The 11904-nt window shown below is 40.1% G+C and overlaps 2 protein-coding genes across 2 annotated transcripts in view; one reads left to right on the top strand and one right to left on the bottom strand.

Moving 5' to 3' along the window:
• Positions 1–229: 229 nt before the first annotated feature.
• On the bottom strand, positions 230–1391 carry LOC111818434. Its single transcript, XM_023722389.1, has 3 exons — positions 1356–1391; positions 401–1082; positions 230–267 (listed from the first exon to the last, which is right to left on the bottom strand). Exons 1-3 carry the CDS (start codon positions 1389–1391, stop codon positions 230–232), a joined length of 756 nt encoding a protein of 251 aa, XP_023578157.1.
• Arfgef1 (ADP ribosylation factor guanine nucleotide exchange factor 1) overlaps positions 1017–11904 on the top strand; it is a 156044-nt gene continuing 145156 nt past the window's right edge. Inside the window, exon 1 of the mRNA XM_004637529.1 lies at positions 1017–1513. Within this exon, the coding sequence (XP_004637586.1) occupies positions 1390–1513 (124 nt within the window). The 5' untranslated portion in view covers positions 1017–1389. The remainder of the gene's footprint in view (positions 1514–11904) is intronic.

The raw sequence follows: 11904 nt of genomic DNA, 5'->3' as shown, positions 1-11904 counted from the left end.
AAAATTTTATTAGTACATATTTGCGCTACATTCAACCAGGAGGGTTGTACACTTACATAACATATAAATAACACATCTTAATTTTTATGTCCCCTTTCCTCTTCTTCCATCTCTTCCCCTCAAATCTGCAAAGATCTGTTCCTTATAACTTTTTATTTTGCTCTTCTATTTATACTTGAGTTCCTTATGTAAAAGAAACCATGCAATATTTAAACTTGTGTGTCTGATTTCACTCCACATTTCCGTCTTCAAAGTGCATCCATTTTCCTAAAAATGACACAAATTTAGAAGCTTACACTTTAGAGTCAGTTGAGAAGAAAGCCGAAATCTAAAGTGTATGTACTTATCCTACAGAGAGAAGAAACATTTCTGAATGCTTGTCAACTGATTTTTAGCTTACTTTTCCCAGCAGAGAATCCTCGCCGGGGCAGTCGGAGGGCACGGTCCTGGACAGCAATTTCGTGTGCATAGAAACGGAATTTTGAGTCCTCTCGCGGCAGGTGGAACCCGGCGGGACTGAGAATGGGCGACGCTGTCGTTTCTCTGAGGAAGACTGCGCTCCCTCGGACGGGATCTCCCAAAAGCCAGAGACGCCGGTGCAGAGCAGCAGGCACTGCTATCAAACCCGCTGGACTAGGCAGGACCGGGGTCTCCGGTTCGGCCGCCCGGCCGCCGGGAGGAGCACCGCGGGCGAGTTTCGGAGCCGCAGGGCGCCCGCCACGCCCCACGCCGCCCGTAGACGAACGCAGGAGGCGGCGAGACCCCGCCGGGCCGCCGTAGCGCTGCGGCTCGGGCCCCGCCACGCGCGCCGCCCTCCGCCCCCTGCCTCCGGGCGCCACGGCAGCTCTGGGCAGGCGGCGCCGCCGCCGCCGCTTCCTCCTCTGCAGCCGTTCGGCCGCTGCGTGACGCGTCGTTTCCTCCCAACATGGCGGCCGGGGCAGGTCGGCGGTGATGGAAGCCAGTCCGCGGCCGTGGCGGGCGCTAATCCCCACAGCAGCCGGAGCAGCCCTGCCCTCGCCGGGCCTCTGAGTCGTCCCCACCGCAGCCTCAGCCCCAGAAGACGGTCGCCCGCACCGGGCTCCCTACTCGCCGGCGAGCCAGAGGGACAAGTGAGAGGGGCGACCAGGAAGCGACCCCCGGGCAAAGGAAGCGGAGGCCCGGCAGGCGCGGCTCTCGAGGGCGGCCTTCGGAGGCGCCGGGGACCTCGACGCGCTCGCCGGCGCGGCGCCCGGCCCCGCTCGCCCGCCCCTTCCTGGTGCTGCCGCTGCCCTCCACGCCTCCTCTCCCCCACCTCCACCTCCAGTCCTTTCTCTCCTGTCTGCCTTCTCCTCCCCTCCTCCAGCCCTGGGAGCTACGGGTCGGACGGCCGCCGCCTCCTTCTCTGCGTCCATGTATGAAGGGAAGAAAACGAAGAACATGTTTCTGACCCGGGCCCTGGAGAAGATTTTGGCCGACAAGGAAGTGAAGAAGGCGCATCACTCCCAGCTGCGCAAAGCCTGCGAGGTGGCGTTAGGTGAGCTGGGGGAGGCGCGGGGGAGGGGCGGCTGCGGGAGGTCGGGGCGCCGGGGGCTTGTCCCGGCTCTGTGCCGCCGGCCGCCCTGGCCCCGCGGACCAGCCTGCCGCCTGCCGCCTGCCTGGAGTTGACAGTAACTCGGCTGGCACAGTAGGGGTGGAGGAGGAAGGGCAGCCAGCCGGGCTAGGGAACGCGGCAGGGTTGGAGAGGATTTTGTAGGTGGACCGCACGGTGCGGACAGGATACCACCCTTTGTGAGGAAGCAGAGGGTGAGCTGTTGTTTATTAGCTTGAAGATTGAGGTGGGGCCGGTATGTCAAGATTCGGCAGGGAAAGGGTTCCGTGTTATTCTGATTACAATAACTTTATCGGTTGGTGTGATACTTTGGGAAGAGAAGCTGAAGTTCCCTTGTTGACAGTCTCAAGAAGGGGTTGGTTTGTAGGAGGTGCAGTCCCAGTCCGTTCTGACATCCTTCCGCCTCTGCCACAGAACAGTACAGTACTGTGTAGCTGGATTGACCTGGAAGAACAAGCAGAGAGAGGTTAAGAAAAGGGGTGGCGGTGTGAAAACAAGGAAGGATATAAACCTTCAGATAAATTGGTTTTAGGTAATGTGGAAAAGGAGGGATTGAAATGAAGAAAATGAAAAAGACAGTGACACCCACTAACCACATGTCTGGACAGTGACAGCTGCTCCTAGGCTTCGATTGTGATTTATAGTTCAGAGGGAAGAGATCTAGTGTAATGAAGCCCGGAAGCAGGAAAAATCCTAACAATACCTTTAGCCAAAGTAGGCATTGTTAAAGGTATTGTTAAAAGGGGAACACTGACAGATGTTTTGCATTAATCGAAGGAGCAAACAACATTTAACACTATATTCGTAATGTTTACTTATATTTTATACTAGAAATGGAGTTAAGTCAAATGGAAAAGAACTGAAACTTGTTGAATGAGCTTTGGGGGAAAAGTTCTTTTAAGGTGCAAAGAAAACTCATAACTTAAATGTATGCTTAAGTAAGGGTTTAATGCAGATAAAAAGCAACTTTATTTTTTGTTTCTGATTATTAAATAGATTATTACTATTTAACTTGTTACAATAAGTGATATGGTTTTTTTGATTCTTAAAATTGTTGATATGAAGAACATAGCTTGAAACTATTGGAATTGGTTGGCATGATGACACACACCTGTGATCCTGCACTTGGGAGGCTGAGGCAGTAGGATTATTATGAGTTCAAGACCAGCCAGGGCTACAAAGTGAGCTTAAGGCCAGCCTGAACTGCATAACAAGACCCTGACTCAAAAAACAAAACAAAAAATTGGAATTTGTAGTGTAGTTGAAGTTCCCATTTTATTACTGGTGTCCCTAACAAGACTGTTCCAGATATGTGAGAAGATAGTTCTGTAGTATGAGAAATTTAATTTATACCTGGGTCCTGAATGGAATAATTTTTGGAGTAATATGAAGGAGGGAGTGATACTAGGATTTTTAGAATTGTTATATGTTGATCTATGAGTACTTGTCAGGATAAGGAACATAAAAGATTCAAATTAAAGTTTTAATTTAGAGAACTGAGATTTTCCATGTTTAATGTTATTTTTAAATAGCTAAAGAAATAAAATACAATTTGTATTTATACATACATATTTTCTCCTCTCCAAAATACATAAACATGTTTTAATTGACACAGCTCATGAGAATGAAAGTTTGGGATCCCAGTTCTGTTCCATAGCAGTGTTAGGCAAGTTCCTGGTCCTTAAATTCCTTTTCAGTAAAACTAGAGTCTTAAACTTAGTGATTATATGGCTGCATCCCCTCTAATGTGCTATGAATGTGAATATACTTTTCTGTTAACTTGTGCATTTAGCTTTTTTGATTGACATCTTTGGTGGGCCTGTAGCTCTTTAAATGGGTCCCTGTCATTTCTAGATGTAGAACTTACATGGTGCTGTGTGTGCCAGCTCTACCTAGGTGTTCAAGTGTACTTTTTTTGTCCTTTCCATACAGTTAGCAGAAGCTTATTTTGTGGACTGTGCCTACTCATGCAGGGGCTAGGCAGCAGGATATTTTCTATACTTAAAATGTATAAGGTATTTTCTCTGTATTTCATAAAAGTTCCATTTACCTTACTATAAATTCTCAGTGTGTAATCTCATGATAGTGAATTCCTTTCCAGTCATCTATCTACATTATCACTCAAACATAAATCAATGGAATAACCCATTTCATTTTTGCAGAAAGTTTAAAATCTTGCAATAAGTAGAAATCCTCAAATATGTGTTGTCCCTGGAAACTCATAGCTCTTTCCTCTGTACTGTTAGACTTGTGCCAGGGCCCCCTATAGTTAGTTTCTTGATACTGTGTATACTGTCTGATGGGAAAACAAACAGGAATGGATTGGTTGTTTAGTCATTGTTGGCCTATAGGTCAAGAGTGTATTGAGATTGGATGGTGGAGGTACAGAGGTCATTTAGTGGCCACTGTTAATAACCTTTCCTCTTTATTTTTTAATTTTTTTTAATTTGGTGGTATCGGGAACCAAACCTAGGGCCTTTTATATGTGAGGCAAGCATTCAACCACTCAGTCACACCCCCAGCTTTTTTTGTTTTTAATTTCTGTTTTGACACAGGTCAAAATTACTCAGAATAGCTTTAAATTTGTAATCTTCTTGGCTCTGCCTACTCAGTACCAGGTGTTACAGGTATGTGCTGCCATGCCTGGTTTTGTTATAACCCTTCTAAATATGCCTGCCTGTTTTTTCTCTCCCCTCATACAATTATTTAATACTAACATGGAGATGAAGGGAAATGGACAGAAGACAAAATTATGTGGTATATGAGACTTTCAGCCATTTTTTTGGTGTTTGAAAAATCACCTTATTCTCATGATAACTGGTATTCGAAATCAACTCAACTACCTTTAAAAAAAAAAAGAAAAAGAAAATAACCAATTAAAAATGAGTTTTCTGTAAATATTTGTGAAATTATAGCTTAGCATATTTTCTTTTTTTTTCTTTTCAAAGTTTTATTGATAAACATATAGCAATGAGACAGTTTCAAATCAAATCGAAAGTACAGTTTCAACAAATAATACACTGCATACATTCTTCTCAGTGGTTAATTGCTGTACAAGATGCGGACTTGTGATCCTACTTACAAACACCATTAGAACAAATCATTCCATTCATTAAGAGAATGCAACTATATATCTACCCCAACCACTTTGAATACACAGATACAAAATGGACATTCATAGTTATACCCCAATTTTTTTTAAGTTCCGTTGTTGAATATAGCATATTTTCATAAGGACATTTTTTGGCCTAGAAGTATAACTTTTAGAAAATATCTGGAGTTTTTTATTAAAACAAAACCCATTTTTAAAGATATTACATAAAGTAATTTTTATTTTCATGAAATAAAAATACATATTTAAAAGGTATACAGAATTATTTAAGGCTTACTTCAAATTTTCCTACTTGTCCGATTTTATGTTGAATGGCTTTAGAAAATGACACCCATTTCATTGTTAAAGTTGTTTTGAAGGGCTGGGGAGATAGCTTGGCAGTTTAACCGCCTGCTGGCAAGCACAAAGATCTGGGTTCCATCCCTGGTACTGCGTGCGTGCCATGCTGGCCACCAAAACTGGGTGTGGTAGTGCATACCTGTAGTCCCAGTGCTGGGGAGGCTGAGACAGGAGGATCACTACAAGTCTGAGCTGTACCAAATAATTAATTAATTAATTAATTAATAAAGCTGATGTGAAGCCCTCAGGCTCAGTAGTAACTCCTGGTTGGCTTCTCTTGGTACCTGTCTTCTTAGAGTTTTCTGCTGTGAACTTTGAGCTGTGCAAAGTAAGGGTGTCTAGGCTGCCCTAGCTTAGTCTGATCCACTGCTGCTCTGGAGAATCCTGAATTAAAAATAGTCTGACCATCTGCTAGCAGATGAGACAAGAGAACTATTTTTAGTTTCAAAGAATTTAGGATTGTTGTGAGATTCAGTTTGAAGGTAGCATTGTTTATCTCTCAAGGAGAGTGCAGTTGAAAATATCCCAGATAGCCCTTTTCTAAACTTCAGGAGTTTCTTTGATGTTAGTGCTATAACTAGTTCAACTTCTGCCCCCTAACTTTGGATGTCTATAAAGATATTCTGTAAAATGTTAGAATTCAAGGTTGTAAACTGGCACTGATATGCAAAAAGAATGAAAAGGATTAGAAAGTGGTTTTAAGAAAGGGAAATAGCCTAGGGTGGTAGCACAGGCCTATAATCTCCGCATTGACTCTGAAGCAGTATTGCTGTGAGTTTAACCCAGAGATAATGAGATTTTGTCTCAGAAAAAAAAAAAAAAAAAAGATAAAATACATAAATAAATAAAGAGGAAAGGTGGCATGTGTAGACGTAGTAGTAAGGGAAGGAGGGTTCCCACCAGGGATATAGGAAAATGATGGAAGAAGAGAATGATCATTAGAGGAGCAATGTGTACATCTGAAAGGCTATAAATTTATATCGTTTATCATAGTATAAAGTGCTCCTACTGACCTACTTTCTTTGCAGTGTGGGTCTGTTAGCTAGAATTATAGTTTTCCCTTGAAATGTAAATACAATTTTGAAACTCACACCTTTTTTTTTTTCTGTCTCACTGATCCCATTCTTTTCCCCCATTCTTATTTTGAAGGAAGTGGTATAAAAGAATATATGAATGGAGGGAATATAGAGTGCATTGGTCTCATTTTTATGTTATTTTTGGAAACTTATTAATTTTTGTCATTTTTCACCAAGACTTACTCCCAATCTTCTGCACACACTATTTTAATTATAATGTAATTCAATTACCAAGTCTCCTTTTCAAAACTTCCTTGATATCTGAAGTTAAAAATGTTTTTAGTAAGCCAGACTGCCTAAATTTTTGAGACAGCTCAGAATGAAGAGTATAATGAATGAAAAGATTATAAGGAAGATCTTTAGTAACATTTGTCCTTTCTTTCATATTCCTTACTGGTTTTAAGGGCCCTTTCTCCAGGATAGCATTGAATGAAATAAATGTCACAGAGTCCAAATTAAGAGAAAGAATAAGTTTGGGTTAAAATAATAACTTTCCACTGCAGCGTATAATGTGATTCTATTTTAGAAATTTACATTGCACATGAAACTTTAAGAATCTGAAAATTCATGCCCTCCATGCAAGAAACCTGCTCAATTTTGTTTATCTTTTTCTAAATTTACTTGACACTTTTTCAGTGTACAGTATTAGTGCAATAACTAATAGTGGAAGTAACTTTTAGATACTTTACGGGGAAAGATAGATACACTGGCAGGTGCAATCCACGTTCCATCCCTGGTGACCCTAACTCCTGAAACCATTCATCCTACAGAATAGTCTGGATAGTGGGAAAGCAGTGGTCCTGTTGACAGTTTGAGGAGAAGAAAGAATAGTTGGATTGGTCTAAATAAGACTGGTCTTTAGCTCTTTTTCTCCCATCTATTAACAGGGAACTAATTTGTTTACCTTGCTAAGGTTTACCTTAAGAAGAAAATTGTTAATAGAAAGTAATTTGGGGAAATGGTCTTTATATTTCTCATGTAATGGAGGAGGGATATTTGAAAAGGAAAAATACAGGAGTAAATTATTATTGCCATTTCAAAATAGGTTTATTCATGGTAGGTGCAGTACACATGTTGGTAATGCCTACTCTCAGGAGGCTGAGGTGGAAGGATGACATGAACAATATGTAGGGACATCTCCATCATCCTACAGAATAGTCTGGATAGTGGGAAAGCAGTGGTCCTGTTGACAGTTTGAGGAGAAGAAAGAGTAGTTGGATTGGTCTAAATAAGACTGGTCTTTAGCTCTTTTTCTCCCATCTATTAACAGGGAACTAGTTTGTTTACCTTGCTAAGGTTTACCTTAAGAAAATTGTTAATAGAAAGTAATTTGGGGAAATGTTACTTGAAAAGTAACAAAAACTATATGTATTCTTTGCTCAGATTCTTGTGGAATTCATCATATATTTTAAGTATTGCTCCCAGTGCTGTATGGATAGCAGTAAAGCAAAAAATGGTTTTATGGAACATTCTAGTGTGATAAAGATAATGCAAAGCATGATTACTTTATCAGATTGTTTCTAAAGAATAGTTTAGAAAGGTGAGGGAAAAAAAGTAGTGCTCATTTAGCTGGGGTTGTCAAGAAAACATTCTGACATTTGAGCAGAGAAGTAACAGGGTTCAGGCTTATAGCTATGTGGATGAAACGAACAGGGAGCAGAAAGATGGGGATGTGCTTGATCTGTTTCAGAACCCAAGAAGGCTTGTGTGTTTGTAAAGAGTATAAAAAGGAGAGAACAGATTTTGAGTTTTAACTTTGGTGAAGCCACTGGAGAATTTTACATTATGAAAGACTTACAATGGCCAGAGATGAGACTTAGTTGAGGCCAGTGATAGTGTATATTTTGAAAGTGTTGACATATTTTTCTGAGAGGTTAATTGATGACATCTAGATTGTGTTCAGAGCTACAGGATGCTTAAAGATGACATTCATGTTAGTGGAGAAATCTAAAGGAGAATGTGGTTTTGGAAAATAGATTTTTATATAGGAAAATATTTTTACTCTGCATTTTACATGTATTTTGTAACTCTTTAATGATGGAATTTCATGATGATGTAATGGAATTTTTTTTTTTTCTTTCTGAGAAAAGGACCTAGTAAAAATAAAACAATTTGAACTTGGGGTTGTCAGGATTTTTTTTTAGTGAAGTTTTTTTGTTTGTTTGTTTGTTTTTTTGCAGAACTGGGGATTGAACACAGGCCCTTGTGCTTGCTAGGCAAACACTTATTCTACTGAGCTCTCTCACTGGCCCCTAGTGAAGTTTTTTTGTTGTTCCCAAAGAGTCTTTTATTTGTCTGATTTCTTCTAAAAAGGGATCTTTGCAGATACAAGATCGCACTATGAAATCATCTTGGAGTATATTCTAAATCCAATGTCTATTCTTAGAAGAGGAAGGGAAGCCAAAAGCTGATACAATGGTTCATACCCGTAACCCCAGAACTTTGGGAGGTTAAGGCAAGGGCAGAGGATATGACACAGTGTGAAGATCCTAGATTCAATAAGAGGATGAAGAAATACAGAAGCACACAAAGGAAAATGGTCATGTGAAAATGGAGGTAGAAATTAGTTTATGCTGCCATAGCCAAGGAGCAATACCAGAAGCTAGGAGGAGGCAAGGACAGGTGCTTGCCTGGTACCTTTAGAGATAGCATGGTTCTGCTACCTTGACTTTGGACTTCTGGCCTCCAGACCTGAAAGTAAATTGCTGGTGCTTTAAGCCACTAATTTTATGGTAATTTAACATGTAGGAACCTAAAGTTCCCTTTCTTCTAACATTTCAGTCATACTTCATTTCCCTGAAGATAAGACCTAGCATGATTTTTTAGTATGCTCAAAATAGTGTATTATAAACCATACTCCAAATATAAGCCCCAGTTAAGACACATGTCTGTAGTGCCTACTCTCAGGAGGCTGAGGTGGATAACTTGAACCCTAGAACTCAAGACATAAGCAATGTGTAGGGACATCCCTATCTGAAAAGTAACAAAAACTAGGTGTATTTTTTGCTCAGATATGTGTGGAATTCATCATATATTTTATTTTATTTTAAATTTTTACACAGAAATTTAGTAGTAGGACAGTCCTGTGCCATTTTTTCTTGTGTCTTTTTTCATTGTTATTTTTTTCCCATAATTTTATTGATAAATAGCAATGAGACAGTTTCAAATCAAATTGGTAGGACAGTTTCAATAATTAACACACAGCATACATTCCTCCCATCATATATTTTATGTACTGCTTGTCAGCCAAACATGCATTTAGTATGTCAGTGGAAATACATGATGGCCTTGTTAAATTATAAAATAATATTTATATATAATTAAATATGAATAATATTGGCATTAACATGTAAAATAAATAATACAAGTTTTGCAGTCAGGGTTTACAGGGAAATAGATTTAATGCAAGACGTAAGTTATAGGATTATTTTCTAATATTCACTGAGTCAAATGCAAAAGAGTGTGGGAAATCTGTGCACATACTAGAGACCCAAAGAAACTAGCTGAAATCTTAGAGTCCATGGCACTGTCCTGAAAGTCCGGCTGGAGACCTAGAGCCCATGACAATGTCATGCAAGTCAAGGATCTGTACTGGGAAGGCCCAGAGGTCTGTGGTAGAAGCTAGAAAGTCTACCAGTAGGATGAAAGATCTGTGCCAGTGCACCGAGGGATCCGTACTAGTGCCAGGAAGAAACATCCAGTGTAAGGACCACTGCTCTCCCAGAAAGATCCACAGCCATCCTCAGTTACAGTGAGAACCTGAGCTGCTCTGGTGCTGAGTTTTTATCAGGACAGACAGTGTGACAGTCTTCTTCAAGAGAATCAACAACACCCCATCGTTCCTTCCAGTTCTCTTTTATGTGCTGTTGGCAGCAATCCTCAGGTGAGCCTTTCACATCCACCACCACACAGATTCAGTTTAACTGGGTGCTATGTGTTGTCAGTCCACCACAAAATTATAGTTAAATATTTGTAAATACTCAGGCAGGAACCTTTGGTGAGAGATAAATACCTATAAAAACAGATAACCTTGAGACTTATTGTTGAATGATCAGTTGGAGTACAGACACAATGCATGTATAATGTGCACGCTTGATAATGAATATGGTTGTGTTTGAATGTTGTAACAGTGCACCATAAGCAGTCTACATGGACAAGAACTGCTCTCATTTAAGGAGAACTCTGTTGCTTCACACGAGAAATTAGGGTCAGTGGTTCTACAGGAATTAGAGTTGCAAAAAACTCCAGCTGGAATTTGGAATTTGAAGAGTTAGGAAGATATTTCAAAAGATGGCATGACCATGTTTGAATAAATGTAGATGTTTTTACATAAATATAGATTGGGGTACATGAACAAAAAAGATCCTATGAAAATAAGCCTTAGTGCACTGCTGGAACAAAAAAATTAATGTAAGACCCGATCTTATTTTCAGGGAATAAGATCTTCACTGAACACAAGACCCAGCAGCACAGCTTAAAGGAAGAAACGTTAATTTTGGCACAGGGTTTCAGTTCATGGTCAGCAGGGTCCAAGGCAGAAACAGGATGGCAGAGTGGTATAGCAGAGGAAAAGGTTCTTACCTCATGGTGGCCAGGAAGCAGACAGCCAGAGAATAAGGAGGTCCCTTCTTCTAGCACATTAGCTCCTGAACTTATCAACGGATAGGTAGGGCACCCCGTGATCTAATCACCTTTAGCAGACCTGAAAATTTTGGGTGATGGGGCCAGGGAGATAGCTCAGTAGAATAAGTGCTTAAGGGCCTGAGTTCAATCCCCAGTTCTGCCAATAAATAAATAAATAATTTTGGGTGATACTGTAGATCTAAAGGAATGACACCTTTTAGTCTTAGTTTGATTTCTGTGTTTGCACTTCTGTTTATAGAGTATACCAAATATATGTTTATACAATGAGGTACTGTCTTTGACGCATCTCTCATTGTTCCATAAGTTTAGAAGGCAATGATTCTGTAGTTTTAATGTGTTAAATAGAATCTCTTGGAAAAACAAAAAGAGAATCTTAGGAACAGTATTTAAAAGTTTTGTGTTCCCCTTGGATAGCTGTTTTGCTTAGATGTGGACTTTCTATAATAATCTGTGTAGCCTATCGTGCATATAATCCTTTCATTCAAAAAAGGTTAAGATAAATCTTTAAAATATTTTGTATCAAAATTTTATCTATGTTAGTATCTTAGGAATGCTCCACAAGGCCATTAATTTCTCTTTCAACTTTGTATAAAAGACTATATATAATGAAACTTCATTTAATTGGCTGTTCAATAACCTTTGTCTTCCAGAACTTTACTAAAAATAAAACAATAAAAATATAGAAAAAAAGAAAAGCTTTATAAAACCCAGTCCAGAAATGGGCATCCGAGATGAACACATGCTTCTCTAAGGATGAAATTAAAGAAGCGAATAAATACATGAAAAAATGCTCCACATCACTAACCATCCGCGAAATGCAAATTAAAACAACATTGAGATATCATCTCACCCCAGAAAGAATGGCTATCATAAAGAAATCACCCAACAACAAATGTTGGAGAGGCTGTGGGGAAAAACGAACCCTTCTCCACTGCTAGTGGGAATGTAGACTGGTGCAGCCGTTATGGAAATCAGTATGGAGACCCCTTAGAAAAGTTGGACTGGAAATCCCATTTCAACCAGCTATTCCTCTACTGGGAATTTTTCCGGAGGATCTGAAAACATCATATCATAGGGATATATGTGTGCCTATGTTTATAGCAGCACAATTTGTGATAGCCAAATCTTGGAAACAACCAAGATGC

This window comes from Octodon degus, unplaced genomic scaffold (assembly GCF_000260255.1).
Source record: "Octodon degus isolate 3935 unplaced genomic scaffold, OctDeg1.0 scaffold00091, whole genome shotgun sequence".
In the NCBI taxonomy this organism is placed as follows: Eukaryota; Metazoa; Chordata; class Mammalia; order Rodentia; family Octodontidae; genus Octodon; species Octodon degus.
Note: the sequence above shows the minus strand (reverse complement) of the source record. Positions and strands in the feature narration are given on the sequence as shown.

Excerpts from the sequence above, each read along its gene's own strand:
- LOC111818434 (XM_023722389.1), bottom strand. The coding sequence starts at position 1,391 with ATGGACGCAGAGAAGGAGGCGGCGGCCGTCCGACCC. Across the intron at positions 1,083-1,355 it reads AGGCGGCGGCCGTCCGACCC|GGAGCCCGGTGCGGGCGACC; the intron begins GTAGCTCCCAGG and ends GCCGGCGAGTAG. Across the intron at positions 268-400 it reads AGGATTCTCTGCTGGGAAAA|GAAAATGGATGCACTTTGAA; the intron begins GTAAGCTAAAAA and ends TGTCATTTTTAG.